This window comes from Aotus nancymaae, unplaced genomic scaffold (assembly GCF_030222135.1).
Source record: "Aotus nancymaae isolate 86718 unplaced genomic scaffold, 86718_ANA_hifiasm-v0.15.2.pri h1tg000011l, whole genome shotgun sequence".
Taxonomy (NCBI): domain Eukaryota; kingdom Metazoa; phylum Chordata; class Mammalia; order Primates; family Aotidae; genus Aotus; species Aotus nancymaae.
The window spans coordinates 13,149,509-13,175,159 of NW_026988422.1; the positions used below are offsets into that span (position 1 = coordinate 13,149,509).

General features: G+C 41.3%; 1 protein-coding gene across 16 annotated transcripts in view; it reads left to right on the plus strand.

Annotated features, from left to right (window-relative positions):
• Positions 1–25,651, plus strand: part of PHLDB2 (pleckstrin homology like domain family B member 2) — a 225,587-nt gene that overhangs the window by 105,103 nt on the left and 94,833 nt on the right. For 13 of the 16 annotated variants that reach the window (XM_012460947.3, XM_012460945.2, XM_064374594.1 and 10 more), the window contains exon 2: positions 1,102–1,216. In XM_012460947.3, the coding sequence (XP_012316370.2) occupies positions 1,150–1,216 (67 nt within the window). In that variant the 5' untranslated portion in view covers positions 1,102–1,149. Of the gene's footprint in view, positions 1–1,101; positions 1,217–13,807; positions 13,894–14,313; positions 14,384–25,651 lie in introns of those variants that run through there. The other 3 variants (XM_012460946.3, XM_064374600.1, XM_064374601.1) reach the window with 2 other exon arrangements.

Consider the following 25,651-nt stretch of genomic DNA (forward strand, 5'->3'; position numbering starts at 1 on the left):
GTATGTTTTAGCTTTGAATAGGAGATGTTGATTGTTACCTTATTAAAAAATGTACATCACTGGTTATGTGCCTTTTGATAACTCCCTTATTCTTCGTCAGTCTCTGGCTCCTCATTTGTTAAATAAAAAATGACAGCACTTAGTCTTAGAGACGTAGTGAGAATCAAGTAGGACAATATTTGGCATACTAGGTTTATAACAAATGGGAGCCCTTACTTACATGATAATGAGATGAGGTCATCTCCTGGGGCTCCTCTGTGTCTATAGAGAATATTAGATATGACAGCTGCAGAAAGCCAGACTTAAAGTCAGGAACTCTTTGGGAAGCTCTTGAGAACAAGGACACTAGTTTCTTTCCATATAATATGGGATTTGTAAAAATTAGAAGAAATAATGAAGACAAAATACCTAACAGGGTGGCTGGCAAATAATAAGCATGGGATGAAAAACAGAAAATAAGCAGCAACATGCCTAGGAAGAAATAACTATACTAAGAAACTGGTTCCTCTTTTGGTCTAAGCATTGTCTATTACTTATTTGCCAGAATCTGTTTACTCTCGATAAAAGTGTGCTTTTGTTATTAGCAGTGCTGGTAGTGGTGAAGTTTTGTTGTTTTAAAGGGTAGATAGCAGTGGAATAACAGGGTGATCCAAGACGTCTGTTTTTCTTTTTTTTCTTTTTTGAGACAGAGTCTCGCTCTGTTGCCAGGCTAGAATGCAGTGGTGCAATCTTGGCTCACTGCACCTCTGCCTCCCGGGTGCAAGTGATTCTCCTGCTTCAGCCTCCTGCATATCTGGGACTACAGGTGCGTGCCACCACACCCAGCTAATTTTTGTATTTTTAGTAGAAATGGGGTTTCACCATGTTGGCCAGGATGGTCTTAATCTCTCGCCCTTGTGATCTACACGCCTCAGCCTCCCAAAGTGCTGGGATTACAGGCGTGAGCCACCACGTGGGCTGGATGTCTGTTTTTCAGCTTTGGAAGCAGTTTCCCCAGATGTTAAACATCTGTCTTCAACACAGAGGTTATGTTGACCTTGAGTTTTCAGAGGTCAGTTCAGATTTCCAATCATGGTACCTCTCTTTTCTTGCTGTGTACAGGCTGGCACTGATCCCAGTTTCTCCTTTGAGATTCAGCAGAAGATCTTGATGGAGGAGGAGGATGCCCAGAGAGAGATGCCCAAGGAAGATGGAGTTGGTGATGTGCAACATTTTGGTGAGAACTTTATTGTCAGAGGTTTTCAGTACATATTTACCAGTTCTTACTCCAGCATACATATTGAGAATGAGCTGTCATTTTCAAGTATAAACCCAGGAGTCCAGCAACCACTGGGGAAGAGAGCCTGAGGCTGGCAGTCCTTGGCCAGAACTTTGGTCACCTGCTTGTTCACAGGTCACTGATTCTTACCTCACTGAAGACATATGCTGAGGTTTTATTTAGTCCAGATGTTGAATGATGGGAAGACTCAAGCAGCTGGTGTGGAGGTCTTTCTCAGTGACTCATCAGTCATTCAGAACTCAAAGCCTACACAAGAAAGGGTGGGATGGTATGCATAAAGACATCAAGCCATTGGGCTCTAGCAGAGTAGCTGATACTGACATCTTTGAGGAAGGAGGAGGCTCCAACACAACTATTCCCAATTCATGGGGTTTGTGGTGCTGGTTGAAATCTTTGCAAAGGGTTGCCTGGCACTCAAACAGAATAAATAGGTTTATAAAGTGTACATATTCTTCATTACTTTTTATTATGCCTCAGGTGATCAAGTAACCAGAGTAATGAGGGATAAGCTTGGGTACCTAGTTTAAGCCAATCTCATAAGTATTCCCTTCTGAACAGCTCAACAGCTCTGTACTGCAGAGTCCCCTCGTATTAAGGGAGGGCAATTCCAAACCAGATTTAATTTTTCGTTTACTCAGTATTCTAAGTTCTAGACACAGAGTTAAAACAGAAAAACCTGTGTTAGGGCTCTCCAGAGAAACAGAACCAATAGAATACACATATACATATGCACGCACACGCGCGCGCGCACACACACACAGAGATTTTAAGGAATTGTCTCAGTTGCTCTAATGTGGGGGCTAGCTGGCAATTCTACCATCTGTAGAGAGTATATATCTTGAGCAGACTTGGAAAATAAAACTGAAACATTGCAATATGATGATGTGAAATATTTTGACATCTAACTAAAACCAGTCATGGAGTTGGAGAAAGCTTTCTGGAGAGGGTGATTTCTGAAGTGATTATTGCTAGATGAACTGTGGTTATGAGGAAAGAGATAAATGAATGTGACACATGTGAATAACTGTAAGCAGTTTACTGTGACTGGAATGCTCCCTCCTTGCAGGAAGAGGAGGAAGGAAATGGCAAACTACTAGGTGGGAAAATAACCTGCAAAAACCAGATGACTCTTTTTTTGTTTATTTGTTTTTGTGCTAATCGGAGGATTCCAGATTTATTTTATCCTAAAGGCTTTGAGAAGTTACTTGAAGAATCCTAAGCATTGGAGTGATGAGATTAGAGTTTCAGCATTCAAGAGAATCTGTGTAATTATTTAACAAATATTTAATAGTGTCCTGTCATATATGAAGTTCTGTGAGAGGCACTGGAGATAGGACAATGAACAAGATAGGAAGATCCCGGTCCTCATACAGCTTACAATTGTGTGTGGCAGTTTAGGGGAAAAAAGACTAATAAATGAATTTAAATTTTAAGTACTGTTATTGAGGCTTGATTTAGGAGATTATTACAATTCCAATATCCTCCTATCCCATCTCACCTGGCCATTATATCCTGCCATAAGTGGGAGCTTTAAATACTGAGTATTACTCAGCGACTGCCCTATACCCCATTCCACTCTCATGGCCAAATGCAGTCTTGGATTTTATTCTTCCAGACCCTCTTTCAAAAATGTGGATCTTAGCTTTTTCTTTAGGCTCTGCATCTTCCATTTCCTTGGGAGAGCCTTACTTACTGCGCACCCAGTGTCCCTTTAGCCCTGGGCCTAATGAGTTTCCATCTCCCCTTGACTTGTTCCTGGCCCTCTCTATAAGTGGGAAGATACCAGGTAATAAATGAATGCAAGGGGATGAAGAATTCTATTGACAGATGTTTTAGAGGTAGAAATTATATGATTTGGCAATGGATTGGTAATGGGGGTTGAGGAAGAATTGAGGGACTGAAGAAGTTTTCTATACAGGGGAGCTGGATGACTGGATCTAGGAGGGTGTCCTTTACTTAATTGTAGACTACAATTAAGAAGGAGGGCTCAGGAGTGCATGTGAGGGAAGGTGATAATGATGTAATGATTAGGACATCTTGAGTCTGCCTTGCCCAAAGGATAACCCCACCTAGGTAGACAGGGTGTGATCCTCACCTTCCCCCGTGTGCATTCCTAAACCTTCCTTCTTTCCTGTACTGAGGATTGTGGAAGTTGGAATGAAAAACAAGTGACTGATATTTATAGTAGGATCAAAGCATTCAACAAAGTAATTGAGAATCTATAATGAAATGCTAACAGCCCATGAGAGAGAAAAACTTTCTTTTGAGAACTAATTAATTACTAGTGAATTATTCATCAAGGGTAATGTTGCCCCCTGCCACTAGGGATCCTTCAAATTGCCTGTGTAAGGAATTTTCCACCTGGATAGTCACTTTGATAACTTCTGCAGGACAAAAGTAGCTTTTCCAACAGGAAAACAATAAGCCACATCACAGCTTGTCTTGATTACGTTGCTCACCAATGCTCAGCAGACTAGAGGAGTGAAAAGCTAAGTGCTTTGGTGCTCTTACCCCCCAACCAACACTCCAATTGTTGAGAGGTCTCAGACCTTATCTGGGATTTTTGTAGAAAAAAACAGAGGAAGAGCCCCAGAAAGCTCTGCCAACAGGCTTGGGATGTGGGGAGAAAAATATACCCCTTAGACATGTTTATATTTGTTTAATGACTAGTAAACTTATTTCAGTACAGTCATGCACTACATAATGTTTCAATCAGTGATGGACCACATGTACAACAGTGGCCCTGTAAGATCATAATGGAGCTGAAAAATGTCTTATGATCTGGTGACATCAGTACAGCAGCACAACACTTTACCTTTTCTGTGTTAAGAAGTTTAGATACACAAATATTTATTATTATGTTACAGTTGCCTACAGTATTCAGTACAGTAACATGCTATTTAGGCTTGTAGTCCAGGAATAGGCTATGCCATTCCTATGGCTATGCCATGTAGCCTGGGTGTAGAGTAGACTATGCCACCTACGTTTGTATAAGTGGACTCTATGATGTTTGCACAATGACAAAATTACCTAACAATGCATTTCTCAGAACGTAGCCCTAGCCTCAAGCAATACACGACTGCGTATGAAACTTTCCTCTTGTGAGCTGGTGGGTTGCTAAGCCTTTTATAAAGCTAACTTTAATATTAACATTAAAGATACAGTGAATCGATATGCCCATGTTAAAATTCTGGGGAATTTGTTTTTGTTTTGTTTTGAGATAGGGTCTCACTCTTTTGCCTAGGCTGGAATGCAGTGATGCAATCATAGCTCACTGCAGCCTTGAATTCCTGGGCTCAAGTGATCCTCCTGCCTCAGTCTCCAGAATAGGTGGCACTACAGGCCCATGACACCATCCCTGGCTAACTGAAAAAATATTTTTTAGAGAAGGGGTTTTGCTATATTGCCTATCCTGGTCTCAAACTCCTGGGCTCAAATGATCCTTCCATCTTGACCTCCCCAAGTGCTGGGATTCCAGGCATGAGCCACTGTGCAAGGCCAAAGTTCTGAAAATTTTTCTTATGTCAATCTTGTTAACATAATACTAATACCTTAGGAATCAACCTCTGGAAATCATCAATAAGAGAACGGCCTTTTAAATAGAGCTTCTTTTGTTTTCCATTTGAACAGTACAGTGAATGAATTTTGGTTATCTTCTTTAGAAATACTCCTAACTCAGAAATTCTTGGTTCTTCTCATTATACAAAATAGACACACGTGTATTTTATTGCAGAGCAATTCACAATTGCAAAGACGTGAAACCAACCTAAGTGCCTATCAACTAATGAGTGGATAAAGAAAATATGGTATACATACACCATGGAATACTATTCAGCCATTAAAAGGCATGAAATAATGTCTTTTGCAGCAACTTAGGTGGAGCTGGAGGCCACTATTCTAAGTGAAATAACAGGAGTGGAAAACCAAAAACCGTATGTTCTCGCTTGTAAGTGGGAGCTAAGCTATGGGTACACAAAGGCATACAGAGTGACATAATGCACTTTAGAGACTCGAAGGGAGAAGGTGGGAGTGAGGCTAGAGATTAAAAAAACTACACATTAGGTAAAATGTACACTGCTCGGATGATGGGTGCATATCAGAATTCACCACTATACAATTAATTCATGTAAAAAAACTACTTGTACCCAAAAATTTATTGAAATTTTTAAAAATTTAAAAATAAATTCTTGGTTGAGGATGGTCATAAATTCAAATGAGACTAAAATAACCATACTAAGATGAAGCAGGAGGATCACTTGAGCCCAGGAGCTTAAGACCAGCCTGGGCAACATAGCAAAACCCCATTTTTACAAAAAAATTGTAAAATCTGGGTGTGGTGGCATGCACTTGTAGTCCTAGTTACTTGGGAAGCTGAGGCACGAGGATGGCTTGAGTCTAGGTTTCAAATTACAATGATCTATGGTTACATCACTGTACTCCAGCCCGGGCAACAGCACAGGATCTCATCTTTAAATACATAAATAAATAAATAAACTATACTAGTCATAACATCACCATCTGTATCTCAGAAATAAATGCTTCAAACAACCATTTAGAGTTTATTGAGCACTAACACTAACTCTCCAGTCAGAGTTGAGTGCTATATCATCATGTTTTTACTAGTGTTCTTTGCGATTCTCCTGAGAGAAGCAATGAAATTGTCCCCATCAAGTGGAACATTAAAAATGGTCCGGCAACTAGCTCTGAGCCCCTGCAGACACAGCCAGTTAATCAGAATATTGTCACTGAATTTCTAGTCCATCAGTGATCCAACAGCTAAAAGGCGCCTGTTCATGTATATTTCTGTGAGCACTTTAGGATCTGTGGCTACAGATTCAGCGTAACTCTGAAAAAGAAAAAGCGTAGTCAGGAGTGGATGGAGAGATTTAATATCTTAACTGTGGGCCTAATGAATACTCAGTTGAGCAGCCTTGACTTGGGACTGACACCTTTTTTAATACGGGAAGTAGAGGAGGGCTTTATTGGAGTCTTTAAATGTTGTAGCTGGAGCTCATATTTCTTTTTTACCCTATCCCTATATAATCATGTTATTCCACTTCCTACACAGCCGCTGGCTCTTCCTGTATTTGTCCAGCAACAAGGAGCCAGTCAAGTTTGGAGCAAGGAAATGACATAATTAAAATGGTATTCGATGTGAGGCCTAAAATTCAAAGCCTCATCTTTCCCCTTTCTTCAAATCAGGCCCCAGCGCCCTAGGTCTTATCTCCTACTCCTCCCTCCACAGCCCAGGCTGCTGTATTACTCGCTCTTTCCCAAACCTTCCTTGGCTTTACCGTCCTCCTGCATTGCTCATGCTCTTTCCTTTGCCTAGAAGGCTCCCCAGCCTTTTTTTTTTTCAATATGAAACTCACATATGCTGTCTTCCCTGGTGGACTCACTGAGCACAGATACCCCTTCACCTGAACGCTTCTGTATCATTGTTTTTTTAGTATGTATTACATTATTACATTACAGTTATATACTAGGCAATAGAGAACAGAATAAATGCTTAGTAAATTTGCCTTTACCATTCCTCACGTTCTGAAGCCTGGCCCCTGCTCTGAGTTGTCAGAATTCTCTCTTGTGCTGAAGTCTGTGTATATGTGACACATCAATTTGGACATCTATCCCTGCCCAAGATGGCATTCTCTCTCTCTCTCTCTCTCTATATATATATATAATTATGTTAAATGTAAAGATTACATATAATTATAATAATCTTTATATATAATTATCCTTATACATAATATAATTATCTTTATGTATAATATTAAGGACAAATTTGAAATCAAGATATGAGATAACTGGAGGGATGATGAAAGATCAAAGGAGAAACAAAACCAATAGAGAGAAGAGAAGCTGAGTTCTCTTCAATATCCAGGAGTACTGCTGATAAGGTATTGTTTTTCCATGATAAGCAGATAAGATACAGAGAAACTCATTGTTTTAAGCTCACTATGCAGGCAAAGTAGACCAATTCAGGGTCCTCAAGGGATAAGAAAAGTGAGCCAGATGAACACAGCGGGGATAGGTTAATCTGAAAGAAAGACACACACACACACACACACACACGGTGCATCCTTTTCCTGCCTGATTACTATACAAACTCACAGAAAAGACTGCGGGGGGAGGAGCGCAGAAAGAGAATATTTGATGCAGAAATTAATCAGATGTTCCAAACAGATTTAGATTTTTCTCATAATTAGAGAACCCACCTTGTAATTGTTTAAAGATAAAGCAGCACATAGGGATAATCACTAAACTTACTGAGAAGACAAAAATGAGGTATTTGCCATGTTATGCCCCTAGGAGGTTAAAATGATTTACACTTTAGTTTTGTTTAATTTTCTGGTGTTAAGTTGAATAATGTATTATTTATACTTTATATAGTTGAATATATATTAGAGAATATATAGTAAAAACTCAATATTCAATAAGGTTATTGGAATAAAAATACATCAACAACATTTTAAAAGGGAGAGGGAAGCAAAGCCTTTAGTACCATTATACAAAAATTTAATGGTAAGCTTGATGCTGGGCTTCCTGGCAACGAGGATACAAAGAGAAACACTGGGTTACATAGTTCTCCTCAACAACAGTTGCAAATCCAACGTGAAAATAGATGAAGATGGTTTTTCTAAGAAATGAAAGTACATTCATTTTTTTTAGAGAAAATTTGTCCAAGTAGTAAATTCTAAAAAGAGTGTGTAATGTGGAACTGAACTTATATAGGACAATCAGTGTACAACACAATGGTCAACATCATCATCAATATTTCCAGAAGGGCAAATGTGATTGGAAACTACTCTGCTGAGCCTTTTCTTTGTGCTATCTATCCCGTACAAGGAATGGTACCTACATTAACACACTGGTTCATAAAATAATGAGTTTTTACTTTTCGGAATAGAAGTTTGTTTCTCAATGAAGGTAAATAATGCACTCAAATTATTTGGCTAGTGTATTAGTCTGTCCTCACACTGCTATAAAAAAATACCTGTGACTGGGTAATTTACAAAGGAAAGAGATTTAACTGACTCACAGTTCCACATTGCTGGGGAGGCTTCAGAAAACTTACAATTGTGGCAAAAGGCAAAGGAGAAGCAGACGCCTTCTTCACAAGGCAGCAGGATGGAATTAAAGCAATCAGGGAAAATGCCAGATGCTTATAAAACCATCAGATCGTGAGAACTCACTATCCCGAGAACACCATGAAGGAAACGGCCCTCAAGATCCAATGACCTCCACCTGGTCCCACCCTGCTTATAAAACCATCAAATCTCATCAGAACTCACTATCCCGAAAACAGCATGAAGGAAACGGCCCCCAAGATCCAATGACCTCCACCTGGTCCCACCCTGTTTATAAAACCATCAGATCTCGTGAGAACTCACTATCCCGAAAACACCATGAAGGAAACGGCCCCCAAGATCCAATGACCTCCACCTGGTCCCACCCTTAACACTTGGGTATTATGGGAATTACAATCCCAGGTGAGATAGGGGCTCAGTCAGGGCTTAAAACCCAGTTCTTCCTGACTTCACAGTCAATGATTTTTCCACTGCATTCTGCAAGTAGAAACTTCGTGATTCATTAAATCATCATAATATTAAAGAGAACTTCAATACGAACAATTGTCCCATGAGTTAAACTGCAGTGAGACTGAAATGAGTTAATAGCTCTAAAGATTTGTTAGGCTATCATTGCAGAGAAAGGAGCAAACATCCAGATTCAGGACATAAAAAGTTAATCAAATCCAACCAATCTTTTCTAATAAAAGGGAACAATAGCAAAAATAATTCCAAATGGAATAACATAAATAATTCACAATATCACTGCATGTGTTTCAAGGTGAGCAGGTCTGTACAAACCTACTCCCAAAGATCACAGAAGCTGAAAGAGGCTCACAAATCTAGTTTCTCAGAAGGAAACATTTAATAGAGACTTATGAACAGAAGCCATGTCCCCAGTGGCTGCGAGAAAAGATGGTGCATCTCCATGCTGTCACCCTCAGAGTGAAGAAACATAAACTAAAGGAAAAGAACGTGTAGGAGAATTGAAGTTGATCCCTTAGGCAGAGGCAAGAATGCTATGTGAATCTCCCTGTGGGCAGGATTTATGGTCAAGGTTGTTTTGACCCAAGGGCAGGATTTAAGGTAACAGTAGATAAAAGTACAAATCTTAAAGTAATTCCCAGAATTTAGGTTAATCAGAAGTCAACATGTAATCTTCCATGAAATTAAACAGGAAAAAAAAAAAAGTCAGCATGGCAGATTAGCATCCAAGACAATTAGCCTCCATACTGTGCAACACTTTACAGTTCCCTGCCTGAGAGGGTGAAAGATATAGAAAAGTAAGATCAGGCACCGTGACCGCTATAGATACTGGAGAGGCAAACCAGAAAGGTCTGCTCTTTAGTTTACCACAATATCCCTAGTGATGAGGGAAGGCAGAGAGGCAGGCAGGACTCTGGTCTGTGATTAAATAGAAAACTTTATTGTAAAGAACCCAGGAAATAGAAAAAGTAGAAAGACTTATTTCTTTCTATTTTTTAAAAACATCACCATAACTAAAAGAAAGTCTGGTAATAATAATAATAATGATAACAGTTGCACTTTATTTTTATTTTTTATTTTTGTTTCTTTGTATTCTATTTTTTTTAACAGTTGTACTTTATTAAGTGCCTTAGATATATATAGATATAGATATAGATATAGATACATTTTTTTTTTTGAAACAGAGTTTCGCTCTTGTTGCCCAGGCTGGAGTGCAATGGCACATTCTTGGCTCACTGCATCCTCTGCTGCCTGGGTTCAAGCGATTCTCCTGCCTCAGCCTCCCAAATAGCTGGGACTACAGGTGCATGCCACCAAGCCCAGCTAATTCTGTGTTTTTAGTAGACACAGGGTTACTCCATGTTGGTCAGACTTGTCTTGAACTCCCCACCTCAGGTGATCCGCCTGCCTCTGCCTCCCAAAGTGCTGGGATTACAGGCATGAGCCACCACGCCCAGTCGGCCTTCTATATAGTTTTAGATGTTGGGGTCTGCATTTATATATATATATTTTTTTTGAGACAAGGTCTCTGTCACCCAGGCTGGAGTGCAGTGATCGTGGCTCACTGCAGCCTCGAATTCTCAGGTGATTCTCCCACCTCAGCCTCCCGAGTAGCTGGGACTACAGATGGTGCACCACCACACCAGGCTAATATTTTTGTATTTTTAGTAGAGACAGGGTTTTGCCATGTTGGCCAGGCTGGTTTGGAACTTCTGGTCTCAAGCCATCCTGCCCCCTCGGCCTCCCAAGGTGCTGGGATTACAGGTGTGAGCCACTGAGCCTGGACTGCATTGATCTAATTGAAGGTTCTACTTGAACCTTCAGGGTGGTCTCATCTATCTTCGGGCTGCTATGGCATTACGAGAGCTATTGAAAACCACTCTAACTCATCAGGAGTGGGAAGCTTTGCTGGGTTTAGTCACTCGAAAAATCACATTCAATGAAGACTTTCTGAGTTCCTTCCATGTGTTAAGTCTTGGAGTATGATTCATACAAATATAAATAAAATGACCCCCCTTGTCTTCTAGGAGCTTGGCTATAGTAAGAGACAGAGGTGCCAGTAGATAAAACCAGGCAGTGAAGGGAGGCCAGTGAGGATTATTTTTTGTCTAGTAATTAGGAATTATTCATTATACAGAAATGTCCCTAGTAACATTCATACTTAGAAAAGAGGTAGAAGGTAGCATTAAAGACAATGAACTCAAGAACAAGTGCTCAAATTCTGTCTCTACCAACTTATTACCTGAGTGACAATGGACATCTCTGTACTTCTTTCTTTTCACTTATAAAATGGGAGAGGTAACAGTATTTTTCTCACAGGGCTGTTGCATCAACTAATACTGTCCTGTATTTGGAAGAATGCCAGATACATATATAATTGTAATTGTTGCTCTCAATAAATATTAGCTAATTTTTTCTTAGACATAAATATTAGCAATCTAATTATGGCCATTCTAAATGTGCTGTGTTAGTGCACATTCTCCTTAGACCTTCTAAAGGGAGAAAAGTTGTCTCTAAGATGTCTATGTACTCAAGTGTATTTCTGGCATTGCTCAAGGAAATGTTTGCAGCCACAGTGCTTTGGGTCAAAGCCATCATTTATTCTTGAGCACCATCTACATGCCAGGCATCCTTCTAGGCACACTAGGGATATAGCACTGGAGATAACAGGCAAAACTCCCTGCCTGCCTGCCTGGCACTTACATTCTAGTGAGGAAAGACAGACAATAAACAATTTTAAAAGTACATTTTTCAATATGATAGAACGTGGTGACTTTGTCAAAAAATAAATTTTAGTGGTATGGAAAACACATTTTATAAGTAGAGTGGTCAGAGCAAGCCTGAGCATCATGGTGGCATTGAGCAGTGTCTTGAAGGAAGTGAATGAGTGAGCCATGCAGATACTTGGGAGGAGGGAATTCTAGGCAGAGAGGGCAATTAGGACAAGGACCTTGAGACAGAACATATTTACCCAGGAATCTAGTCTAGGAATATCGAGGAGGCCACTGTGGCAGGGACTAAGTGAGTGATAAAAGGGAAGTAGGAGGTCAGGCACAGTGGCTCACACCTGTCACTCCAACACTTAGGGAGGCTGAGGTGGGCAGATGGCTTGAGCCCAGGAGTTCAAGAACAGTCTGGGCAATGTGGTGAAACCGTACCTCTGCAAAAAAAAAAAAAAATTCAAAATTAGCTGGTCATGGGTCTGCATCTATAGTCCCAGCTATTCAGGAGGCTGAAATGGGAGGATTGCTTGAGTCCAGGAGGTCGAGGCTGCAGTGAGCTGTGACTGCACCACTGCACCCCAGCCTGAGGGACAAAGCGAGAACCTGTCTCAAAAAAAAAAAAAATTCCAAGGTGGAGGAAATAAAATGATTTTATATTCATGGGGATGATCCAAAAAAAAGGAAGAAATGGATGATGTGGGTGAGAAAAGAAAATTGTTGGAGCACCTAACTGTTTAACTGTTGGACTGATCAGTGTAGATTTCTGTAGGGCAAACACTCAGGACAGGGAAAAAAAATTACTCTAAAAAACCAAGCATTCCTAACATATGAAAGAAAGCTCATCATCACTGGTCATTTAGAGAAACGCAAGTCAAAACCATAATGAGATACCATCTCATGTCAGTTAGAATGGTGATCATTAAAAGTCAGGAAACAACAGATGCTGGAGAAATAGGAATGCTTTTACACTGTTGGTGGGAATGTAAGTTAGTTCAACCACTGTGGAAGACAGTGTCCATCAATGATGGACTGGATAAAGAAAATGTGGCACATATACACTATGGAATACTATGCAGCTGTAAAAAAGAATGAGTTCGTGTATTTTGCAGGGACAGGGATGAAGCTGGAAACCATCATTCTCAGCAAACTAAACAGAAAAAGAAAACCAAACATTGCATGTTCTCTCTCATAAGTGGGAGCTGAACGATGAGAACACATGGACACAGGGAGGGGAACATCACACACAGGGGCCTGTCAGGGGATGGGTGGCAAGGGGAGGGATAGCATTAGGACAAATACCTAATGCATGCGGGGCTTAAGACCTAGATGACAGGTTGATGAGTGCAGCAAACCACCATGGCACATGTATACCTATATAACAAACCTCCATGTTCTGCACATGTATCCCAGAACTTATAGTATAATGGAAAAAAAAAATTTTTAAAAAAAAGGCATTCCATAGGCGAGACTCTACCTCCCTAAAATTAGAAGTCAAACTTTTACTTGCACATATGAAAAGTGCATTAACTAAGCTATTTCTTCAGTGACTACTGAGTTCTGCTCATGATGCCAGGTACTTTGCATATATTATTCAGAAGCTTATTAGCTGCCATGAAGCATCGATATCATTTATTGCTGCACTCTAGGTGAAGAAATTGTTGCTGGGAGCTACAACAACTTGCCGAAGCCACAATGATTATAAGTAGTTTCCACTTCGTGGTGCTCTTCTTTGCTGGTGTGAGATCCTCAAGGGCCAATGTCCTTTATCTCTGTAACTCTAGAGACTCACCCAGACCTTGGAAGAGGTTCACATTCCCGCGTGCCGAGATCGATTATGAGCCACCCTCGGTCTCATTCATTGACTTCCAATAAAGCATTGGCTGGTGGAGGTCTACATCAGCATTGTTTTCATTGGTTATAGCAACTCAGAAAAATATGTGGAAAAATATTAAAACTTTCAAGAGTATGACTGCAAGGAAATCAGAATAAACAAGTTTAAAACGCCTCTGACCCCAGTCCTTAGCTGAAGCCGTTCTCCAAGGGTTTTGCAAACCTGCTTTCTGACGCATCTGGTAAACTTGCCCGAGGCGAACTGTCAGAAGGAGGTGCGGTCACCTGGAGTTTCCCAGTAGATACTTTGCTGTCCCGGGAGGAAATCATCACCCGAGGACGTAAACCCTCCCGCCCTTCTTTCGGCTCATAAAAAAAGCCTGGCACTAAAGTCCCTACTGCGCTGCTGTGAACGTAGCTTTGAGAAGCAAGCGCCCAGTGATGGGGCAAACAGCCAGGCCCTTCCAGCAGCCGTGAAAGCTCCAACAGCAAACTGCCTGAGAACGGGGTAGGTCGCCAACTTCGTTGCTCTAACTCCCTGGGTGTCCGCCGCGGGGGTTACAAAGGGGTTCGGGGGTGCGGGACCCAGCCGCGCGGAGCCCACCACTGCAGCCCGAGGGGGGCCCGACGGTGTGGCGTGGCACAAGAGCGCGCCTTCCTTCTCTCGCCGCCGAAAGCGGGCCGCACCGATGGCCAGGTGAGGAGGCGGTGGCGGTCGCCCAGGAGGAGAGGGTGGCGCCCACTCTGTGTGCCAGGAGGGCGCCCCAGGGACGCTGCCTCCCCCGCGGCCGAGTTGGTTGCCGCCGGTTGCGCGGCGCAGGGTTGGGGGCGGAGAGGAGGCAGTAGCTGCACGGGCCGAGGAGGGGCGCGCTGACTGCGCACGGCGAGCCTGGAGTGGCCGGCGGGCGCACGGAAGAGAAAGGGTGGGCGGGGGCAAGGGCCAGGCGCTGGGGCGGCGGCGCCAGCGGAGAGCGGCGGCTTGGAAGAAAGATGAGACGGTGAGTGGGCTCCTGGGGCGCAGAGTTTCTTTGCTTCTTTACCGGCTGTAGGGACAAAAGCCCGAGCTGGGGTCGGCGGTGCCCAGGCTGCGCAGCTGTGTGGGGGCCTGAACCCCATTGTGCATGACTCTCGCCGGGCTGGTTGAGGGGATCCCGGGGAGGGAGTGTCTGGGCAAGGGAGATGCTTCCAGAGTGATTGCAGGAAACAGGCAGGATGTGGGGGAACTGGGGGCAACTTTATCCAGCAACTCTGGAATGCACATGGAGAGAGGAATGGGGATCCTTGGGATAGCTCCCCAAGAAAGAGAAGGTCCGCTGCTGGATGGTGTGGGGCGCGGCATTCAGAGAAGACCTCTACGCGCAAATCTCTACCTAGCTGCGCTTCTAGTTCACTTTCTTTCAAGAGTGAACCTCACCAGCTTTAACCGCCAAGAGCCTGATTCCGATTCGGCCTTTGACCCGCCCCCCGCCCCGAAAGTTTATAGTGTGGCGGTCTCGGCACCCCTAGAGATAGCAGCTGGAAGGCTTGGGGAGTATTTTAACCCTCTGCTTCGCAAGCGCCCTGCGCGGCGGAGGCGCAGCTGAATTGTTTGCTGGTTCATTTAATAACTTAGCGCTAGCAGTCATCACTTATTAAAGTGCCGAGGACCTGGCTGACTCCCGCCACCACCAGGAAATTAAAAGGCTGACAGGCTGTCCCTCCCAGGGTTGGGGTTTCCTGTTTGAAAGAGCTTGGGAAGTCAAACTGCTTCGCAGTTCCTCATTTACCTTTCTTATGTAAAAGAGGGAGCGATGCCCGCAGCTTTTTCTGATGGTAAACTATCCCCTGTCTGGAAATCCTCTGGGCGCCTGGCCCTGCCCTCTTCCCTAGAAATCTTTATCCTGCAGCTCTGAAGTAACTCTCAAGAGCTCTAGAATGCACAGCTAGTCATAGGCAGGCACAGCTGGGAGTGGAACTAGACGAGGCATAAAAATGTGGAGTCTTTAGTGTAAATATTTGTCAGCCACATTTTCCTTCATAATATGAACGTGCAAGTTACAGATGTAAATTTTCAAGTATTGGACGTGTAATTTTAAGCTTCCTTGTTTGGTTTAATTTGGGCGTTCGAGATGTATCTCTGCGATTCTGACGTCTGAATTCGGCTGGGAGAGGTCTAAATGAAGTCCGCAGTTTCAGAAGGTTAAACTTTTGCCCTGTGAACACGTGAATTCTTGGTTCCTGGTAGGATAGCAACAGGACAGTCGGATTTGGGACAAATAAACCGTTAGAGTTGCCCATTATTTTAACAGAATGGCTATATCCCTCTTGCTGTGGCCTTCAATTGTGTAAATATTTGTTTGAATAAAGAGCTAAAGTTCTTTGAAAAGTAACAGTTGTGCCTATTTTTGGCTCCCCTTTCATATCCTCTGCTTAGTTATTTAAAAGGATTTTTTTTTTTTTGCCTCTTACATTTAATGAGGACATTTAAACATTACATATACTTAAGAAACTCTGTAAAGTCTCCGAACCATTTGTAACCGGCAAATCCTTTAATAGCAAGGAAGGGTTGAGTTTTTGCTCTTAGTTAGCTAATGTATTGGCTAATGTAGCCTTCTTTCACCTCTTGAAACCCAGAGGTTTGCAGATCTCAGCCTCTCTCACAAATGGAAAAATGAGATGTCTGGTTAAGAGTAGTTATCATTTCAGTCAATTTGCAGGCCTCAATCTGTTTCATGCAGCTGGCAGCTGCTGCTGTTCTGGTGTTGAGATCGACTGTCACGGATGTCGCCTGGATCCCTGTTTGAAATGGGCAGGAAAAGACACTTAGGAAATTAGACTAAGAACTTGCTCACTCCTATCTTCAAGAACTTTGACCAAGCTGAAATTTGTTAGCTACCTTTCCAGAAACATTTTATTTGCCATGTGTAAATGTTTGTGTGTGTGTGCCAGAGAGGGAAAAATAAGCCCAAGTGATTAACCAACCTCAGTTTTCGCTGTTTTCTTCAAAGCTCCATTTTGAGGTGTATAAGGAAGGGTTGACTGTGGAGTGTATTGGAGAAGTACCTCAGCTCACTGCAACTTCTGCCTCCTTGGTTCAAGTCATTCTCCTGCCTCAGCCTCCGGAGTAGCTGGAATTACAGGCACCTGCCACCACGCCTGGCTAATTTTTGTATTTTTAGTAGTGGTATGGTTTCGCCATCTTGGCCAGGCTGGTCTCAAACTCTTGGCTGTAGGTGATCCACCTGCCTTGGCCTCCCAAAGTGCTGGAATTACAGGCATGAGCCACTACACTAGGCCTCCTTTTAAATCTTTTTAAAAGAGTAATTAAGATTATGGCTTTATAAGCTAATTTTCAACCCTCAACCTGGAGGCAGTGCTATGGGGCGATGGATGGCATACAGTGACAGTGGCTCTGTGCATCTTCTAGGTGGAGTACCTGTGCCATATAAATCTGTTAAGTCTTGGTGTACTTAATTGTTAATTGTGTAAATGTCACTCTTTTGAAACAAAAACACCTAAGTGATGTGTTTTATCTTAAAAGTCCTGACATACATTAGAGCTGTGGTTCTCAATGGGAGTGGGGATTTTGGCCCCTGGGAGATGTTGGTAATGTGTTTTTTGTTGTAACAACTGCAGGAGGAGATTGCTACTGGCACAGAGCGGGTAGAGGCCTGGGATGCAGTTAAGCATCCTGCACACACAGGACACAAAAAGATGCCGCAAGCGCTGCACTGGAGTATTGCCTGGGGGAGTATGTTAACAAGATCAGGGATCTTAATCTAATTTGGATCCTCAAGAAGCTTGTTTAACTGTTAAACAAGAGGCCTTTATCATAGAAGCAGTTTTGTATGCAGCAGATTCTTTTGCCCTTGCCATTAAGAGCCTTAATATACCATAGAGGTCTAGGCACTTGTGTTCATTGACAACTTTGAGTTGGATTAAAGTCATGGGATTTTGGAGCATTAGAGCACAAGGGAACCTCAGAGATCACTGATTTCTACCCCTTCATTTTATAAATGTAAAAACGGAGACACTCAGCTTTATGACTCACAAGGTCTCAAGTGAGCTAAGGGTGGGCAGACAGAGTTCTAGGTACAACCCAGGAGTTAAAATTTTTAAAATAGAGATTCACGAGAATGGGAACCAAAAACAAAAAACACTGGACCTGACCCTTTGTGAGAGTTTAAAAGCACCATTCTCTGTGAGAAAATAAATAAATGCTTCAATGGGGGAGGGGTGGCATTAGCCATGGAGACTGCGGAGCACACGCCTGGGTGCCCCACTCCCAGAAAGGGGTAATTCCATTATAAGACTGTGACACTCCACTTGTGATGCCTACACCATCCTTTCCATGGCAAAGTGGGCAACAGATGGTTCTACAGACATAGCAGATGTTGCTTTTGAATCCAGGTACAAAACGGAATGTTTGAGAGTTTCTGTCCCTCCCTGCCTTATCTGTTGAGAGTAGAGTACATGAATGGATATGGCTGGCTTGGACAGAAGGGAGCATGAGAGAGGCCTCCTGAGTATGGAAGAATAAAAGACACCTGACATATGTGGAAATGAGCAAGTGTTGGGGAAATTGTGGGAGAAATTAATAAGCTGATGAGGGGATATCTACTATAAATTCGATTGCATAGAACAAGGATAAAGAATCAGAAGACAATTCAGATTTAACTATTCTTTGAGCAGGTAGGACAAAATAATTTTGGAGGTAAAAGGGACCTTAGAAATTGTCTTATATGAATCTTTTTCCTTCACCCAACTCACTGGGTTAGATAGTGGCAGAATCTGCAAACCACCCGTTCTGTTGCACTTCTCCTGCACCCACAGTCTCTACCATTCCGTCTGTTTACCTAATGGGAAAGAAGATGATAGTAAAGAAAGTTATTGTTAATTGCTTGGGAGAGTTTAAAAAGCATGGTATTTGTGAATGGATCTGTTTATAGAAAGGAGTTATCTCAATGAGTTTTTGGTGATCAGAAAAGCTGTACACCATAGCCTGCTTAATTACAAACATGTGTACTCTCCTGTTTACATTGCTATAGTTAGCCATTATGCTCATCATTATGGATTCTGGTTCTGTGTGCCGAGTGGTCCTGGTAGTCATTTTGTCTAATAATCAAATCTGACAGGTTCTGGCCATATAGGTAAGTTTTTAGTATGCCTTTGCTGGGAGACGTAAAACCTCTGAAAAGTATTAAGATAGTTTCTTATCATTTTGACAGCTAGCCAAAGGGTGCACCTCAAAGCCAAGTACATAGTAATATATTTAGAAATGTCTCAGGAGCGATGGCCCTTTTAAGGGATCTGCCTTCCTGCAGGTCCTATGTGAAAGGGGTGTAGCAGTCTTTTCATGATCACCTTTCATCTGGCCATTCTTGTTACTGTTTTTCAGATGATGGGAGAGAAAAAGTGAATAAGTTTTTTTTTAAAAAATAATTGCTGGTTAGAAATATTTATTGGGACTTGATTAATATAACTTGTCTTTTGAAAATAAATAAAACCAAAATTGTAGCTCACGTTTTTAAATCCCTTCAAAGTAAACATTTAGTAAAGGCAGAACTTATCTCCGTGTTCATCCAGGAATTTGAATCTTCCAAGAGTTAATTTGCATGCAGTTGTTTTCATGATGTGTAAGGAGGTTTCTTAGACATTGCAGAAAAGAAGCTTTGTGCTATATCTGCTTTAAAGGCAAGATTGTTGTCTGTAGCAGCTAGTGGTCAATAAGAGAAACCCAAGTGTAAAAATCATTTTATTGACGTGTGGGAAAGCTAGAGGTTGCAGATACTTGCTATACAAAGAAACAGATTAATAAGATATAGAGTAACAGGGTTAGTTATGTCAAAAAGTTTTCGAGAGGATTTTTACAGGAGATACTTTTTTAGTGTGTTAGGTTGATTTTATTAGATGAAGTACTTCTCCTTGCTTTACAAATTAAAAGGAAGAAAAATATTGTGTATGCCAATATTTATTGTTGGCTTTAAGCCAGGTCAGCTTTTTCTGAGTCTTGCTGCTAATTCAGTGGGAATTGGTGTTGATCATCTTAGAATGTTTTGTTTGCACTTTGCATGTGACTGCCCTAGATGGCAGTATGCTCATGGAATTAGCCTGTGAAATAGCAAAGAAGTTAAAGATTACAAGAGTTTTCCAAGATTTCTTTTTTGACCACCTTACTGCTAAAACAAAGAAAGATGAAAGCAGAGGAAACCCAGTTCCTACATTGTTTTGACCAGTGCAGACCCAGTGTGAATAGTACTTCACAGCCAAGAGATATTCAGAGGGGACTGAGAAGTGATGTCTGGCTGCCTCACTGCTTACGTCATTGCAGAAGTAGCTTTTCAAAAACAGTTTAAGATTTATTAAGGAAACTGCAAGCCATGGGAAAGCAGACAAAACCTTTCTTACACATCATGCTGAATCAAATGCCCATATTATATTGCATTAACATAACTCTGACCAGGCCTTTTCCCACTATGTTATGCTGAAACAATTTACCATGCCTCTGGAATGTCATGGGCAACAGTGCCGGTGAAATCTTTTCCCAATTAGGTAGCTGCCACCTTATCACTAAATCTGTTTCTGTTCTGTGGTCATTTCCGTTTCCTGCATCATATAATGAGCACTCCTGTGTTATTTAACCAGTATCTGTGGGAGTCTAGAAAGATGGAACAAAAAGAACACGTAGTGCACCCTCACCATTTTAAATATGGGGAAACTTCTGCTAAAACAAAATGAAGATAGGCGAATTGATGTCCTCCAGATCTTAGTTCTGTTAGCAGAACCGGAACTAGGATGGATCTTCTGACTCACTTCCCTGGCAGCCTATCCAGTGTTCTTTCTACTAGATTGGCCATTATAATAAAAATAACATCCTAATGTAACCATTTCCTTCATTAGATCTTTTGACCAGAGGTATTAAAAAAAACAGCATTGATTAAAATTAAATTAAACTTAGTTGATTGTTTATTTGTCTCTGCTTCTTTGAGTTCTTTCCCTTCTAAGCAATAAGTGGTCAAAAGGTAGATAGCATGGAAAGGAAAAATTGTGTCATGTAATACTCATTCTGCATAATCAACTGCTAAGTGATGATGATATGATATTATCATCATTATTATTTTTACTTTACAGCATTTTAGAAATGCACCCACTCAATTTTTTTTTGGCAGGGGGGACAGAGTCTTGCTCTGTCACCCAGAGTGGAGTGCAGTGGCACAATCTTGACTCACTGCAACCTCTGCCTCCCAGGTTCAAGTGATTCTCCTGCCTCAGCCTCCTGAGTAGCTGGGATTACAGGTGTGTGCCACCACACCCAGCTAATTTTTGTACTTTTAGTAGCAATGGGATTTTGCCATGTTGGCCAGGCTGGTCTCAAACTCCTGACCTTAGGTGATCCACCCACCGCAGCCTCCCAGAGTATTGGAATTATAGGCATGGACCACCGTGCCCAGCCGTACCCACTCAATTTTTAATTTAAAGAGAAAAGCATTACAAACATGGAAGACATGATTGACCTGTGTTTGTTCCACCTCTTGTGAGCCTGCTTGTACTCTGACTATTCCCAGTTCATAAATCTTGGGTTGGAGAATGGGAATTCCAGCAATTATTTAGGTCTGGGGAATGCTACTTTGGAAAAATAAACTATTACTCTCAAGGGAGTTTATTTTGATCAGTAGTGTGGGACACAGCAGGATGGTGGGAAGATTGGAGAGTTTCCCTCCCATGCACTCAATTCAAGTCCACGGAGGTGATTTCAGAGTCCATAGAGAGCATCTTTATCCACATGTGATCCCAGGTTGATAATTATCTTGCTTGAAATTAGCTTTGAGATCAAAAGATCAGAAGGTGCTTTTTCCTGTAGCATTCCTGTGCTTCAAGAAGAGTATCTGCAGTACAGTACACACAGATATTCAGGACCTCCAAGTTAGTGATCTTACGATTCTCCACTTCACTGGGTGATCACATAATAAAGGAAGACCCTTTCAGCTTTATGGGCGACTTGGTCAGGATCCTTGGTTAGGATTTACTGAAGAACTCTAAAATATGGGTTTATAACTTCTAACCTAAGGAGCTCCTCCACTTGCAGAGAAGCAGTAACAGAACTGTAAAATCTACAAAGTATGTCAGTCTCTTCCTTAGCATAAATTTCTAAGGGGTTTGTGTGTTTTTGTGTCTGTGTGTATGTGTATGTGTGTATTTTAACTTTTTAATTGAGGCTGAAATTCTTGATGTGGAGAGTTTGACAGTTTTTGTGAATGCTTTTACATGTCCACTTTATGAGGAAATCATTATTTGGGCACACAGTGGTGAAACTTAGCTACCCCATCTAATATTATCTTGCAAATATCCTAAATGTGATGGCTGCTTACTTGTTATCTTGAAAATATATTTGCTTTCAAACTTCTTCCAAGTACTTAAAAATATATATATCAGCTTTTAGGAACTTAATTCAGTATGATAAAGGGTTAGTATTTTATATTTAAAAAAAAATCAGCTAGGAGCCAGTGATATGACTCCAACCTTCTTTGTAAAATCAGCTACTATAATGTTTAAGGCAGTATATAGATTTTGTTGATGTTGACTTGCAGAATGCATGTAGTTTTTAAAAAAGATATTATGAAAAATATTAAACTACACAAAAATTTAAACACACACTAAAAGAATAATAAAATAATAAAGATTCATGTACCTATCACCCAGCTTCAACAATTATTTACATGTGCTAATCTTGTTTCATTTGTAAACCTCACTTTACCTCAAAACATGGATTGTTATAAAGTAAATTCCAAACATCATCGTATTTCATTCATAAATAATTTACAGTATAACTCTAAGAGTATTTTTACGATATATCATCATCACACTTTTAAAAAACCACAGCATTATCATCTATTTTCCAGTCTCAAATTCTCTGATTGTCTTATACGTCTTTTTTTAATTTAAATTTTTATTTTTTTGACACAGGGTTTCACTGTGTTACCCAGGCTAGAGTAGAGTGGCACAATCTTGGCTTACTGCAGCCTTGGCCTCCTGGGCTCAAGTGATCCTCCCACCTCAGCCTCCCCAGTAGCCGGGGCTGCAGGGTTATGCCACCACGCCTGGTTAATTTTTTTGTATTTTATAGAGATGGGGTCTTGCCATATTGCCCAATCTGGTCACGAAGTCCTGGGCTCAAGTGATCTGCCCGCCTCGGCCTCCAAAAGTTCTGGAATTACAGGCCAGAGCTACTGCTCTGAGCTCATGCTTTTTTTAAAAAAAATGACAGGGTCTTGGTGTGTCACCCAGGTGGGGTGCAGTGGCGTGATCATGGCTCACTGCAGCCTTGACCTTCTGGGCGCAACTGATGCCTCTGCCCCTGCTTCTATCTCCCGAGTAGCTGGGACTATAGGTGTGCACCACCATACCTGGCTAATTTTTAAAATTTCTGTAGAGATGGGGTCTCGCTATGTTGGTCAGGCTGGTCTCAAACTCCTGTGTTCAAACAGTCCTCATGCCTTGGCCTCCTGAAGTCCTGGGATCACGAGTCTGAGCCAGCTGGCCTAGCTTCATACATTTTAAAAAATAGATGGATTGTTCAAAACAGGTTCCAAAACCATGTTCATACATTACATTTAATTGGTATGTCCCCTCAATCTCTTTAATCGAGAATACTTTTCTCTTCCTCTTGTTTTTTTTTTTCCTGTTCCGTTTGCTTATTGAAAACATGGGTCTTCCCTGCCTCCCTGGGGACTTTCCCATGTTTTAGAATTAGGTAATTACATCTGTTTTTTTTTTTTTTAAACATTATTCTCTCCCTTGTATTTTTTGTAATCAGAGATAGCATACTTTTAAGCATACTTTTAAGTTGTGTTGAGCTGAATTTATAAATATATGTGTGTGTGTGTGTGTGTGTACACATATATTTCAATACTTATTGACATTGTCTCTTTTTTAAATATTGCTAAAGCTGTTTTAACACAAATGTGAGTCTAATTGATACAAAGCACATCTTGATGATTTATGTAAAAGTAAGGAATTTTTAAGTGTGAGGAAACGATGCAGAAGTTTATTGAGGTCGCTTCTGCTTTCTGTCCTCCGCCAAACTGTCCTCCTCACTGGCTGAAGAGAGTTATCACAGGGAACATGCAGCCAAATTACTTGCAGAGTCTAAAGAGTTTTTTAAAGTTCCTACAGACTAGTCTTACTCAGGGGACTAGCACAAAACTTTTCAAAAAATCCCTGTGATTGATGGTTTACCCTCTTTACTGAGAGACCTATAAGATTTGTAAGAATTCCTAATATAAAACAATGTAGACTGATTTAAAAGTAGCCTCTGCTCACAGGAGATGAAGATCCTCCTTTGAAATACGGTTATTGCTGTTGATTGTGATTGGTTTTAGGAACCTTTGAATACCATCTGGCATTTTTTTTTTGTTTTGGACAGAGCTCAGACTTCAGTACAGCTAGGGATAACAGAAGGGAATGGTAGCCTGGGGTTACACTGTTTTATGATGACAGGAAGAAGCTGGAACTTTTGTGCCCCCACTTCTTCCATCTGCACTTAATGTTCTCATTATCTCCTGTCACTCTCCACTTCCTCCTGGGCCCCCTTTCCCTCCTGTAGCATCATTTGAATCTTTTGTTCTTTCCTTAATGGTCTTCCTTACTTCTTCTTTTAGATATCTTTAGAATATGATACAGTAAAAGTTCAAGAGAAAACAAGAAAACCAAGAAAGCAACGTGTAGTTGGTGTCCTGAGACGTCACATCCACGTTCTGGTCCAGTGGCTCTTGCTGGGCATGGTGTAGACGCAAACTTTATTATAAAGTGGAAATTTTGACTCACACCCTAATTTTTTTTTTGTAACAAGTTTTCCTGAATTTGCTTCTGTAATCTAAATCCCTCTGCATTTCCCCAACAGTCTGAAATGATTTACAGTGTTCTGTCACTTGCTCTTGCAGTCAGTCCTTCGATTAATTCTTGCTATATTGATTGAATGATCCTAAGCAGTGTCTGTATATGACAGTGTGAAATGATAAGTAACATGTTGTGTAATTTGGGAATTCACCATACTCACTTGGGATAAATTACCTGGATAATTGCAATTATATAGGCCAGACTTTAAGTTCTTCTTCTCTAACACAACACAGCACAATAAAACACAACACAACCTTTCTCTCCAGCCTTGCCACATATCACTCCCAACACCTGGTGAATTCTGAGGATGTGTCTTGTTGTCTCAATTCTGAAGAGCCCCCTTTGGCAGTCGCAAAAAGCCTTTGTGTGTTTTAGGTCATTGTAGGCATGTGGACGGCATGTGTGTCTGTCTCTGTGAGTGTGTGTGTGCATGTGCGTGTCTACACACATTAGGATTTACAGCTGCCTGCTGTAATAGGCTCAATCTGAAAGAATAAACAAGCCTCCTTATTTTGCTATTAAAAAACATTTCTTCCCATGGAACTGCTTTCTTGGATCTTTTTGAGAATTGTAAACATCCTCCTTGGAGATTATCCACCTACCTACATGTATCTAGTGGGTAATAATTATTTTGTTCAAACAGGCAGGGCTTTGAGTGACAAAGAACATTGTGCAAAGGAAGAGGAGTAAGAATCCATTTGCTGCTGTGTTTATTTGCAAAAAAGAACAATAAGGGGACTATGTCTACTAACAAACAGGCTTTTTTCTCTTTCTGCCATGGGACATGAAATCCTGTGTGTGGAGGAAGAGTTTAAAGGAATAGAGGTTAGAAAGCCAGGATGAGTGAGTGGGAGAAGAGGAAGTTCTAAGGAGACAGATATTGAGACAGTGGGAAGGTCCAGGGTTACAGATAGTTGCAGAAACAGTAGGGAGGTAGGGAATGGTATTAGAAAGAAGAGAGGATCTGGGGCTGTTTGCTTAGAGGTCGGTGTTTGCAGTTGGGTTTGGGGATATGTGGACAGGTGAGGCTTGTTTGTATAGATAGAGGAGGTTGAGGAGGATTTAAGAATGAAAGGAAGTATTTGTGAAGTAGGAAGGTCTATTTGCGGAGGGGGAATTGAGGGGACTAAGGGTTTAACTGAGGATGGTGTTTAGAGAACAGAGGATGAGGAAAATAGGCTGCTTTTGGATTTTTGAAGTGAGAATATTGCTAGGAAGTGGTTATGCCTGAAGCGTCTAATAATTAGCTCCCTCTTCCTTGTGTTTTGATGTTGGGATTAGTGGAAAAAGAGAAAAGTTTTTGTGTCCATTGTTGTCCATTGTAAAGCTTGGAGTTTCAGGTTGAAATAGATTTGTTTTTCTTTTCAATCCTCTAAAGCTTCCCCTCAGGC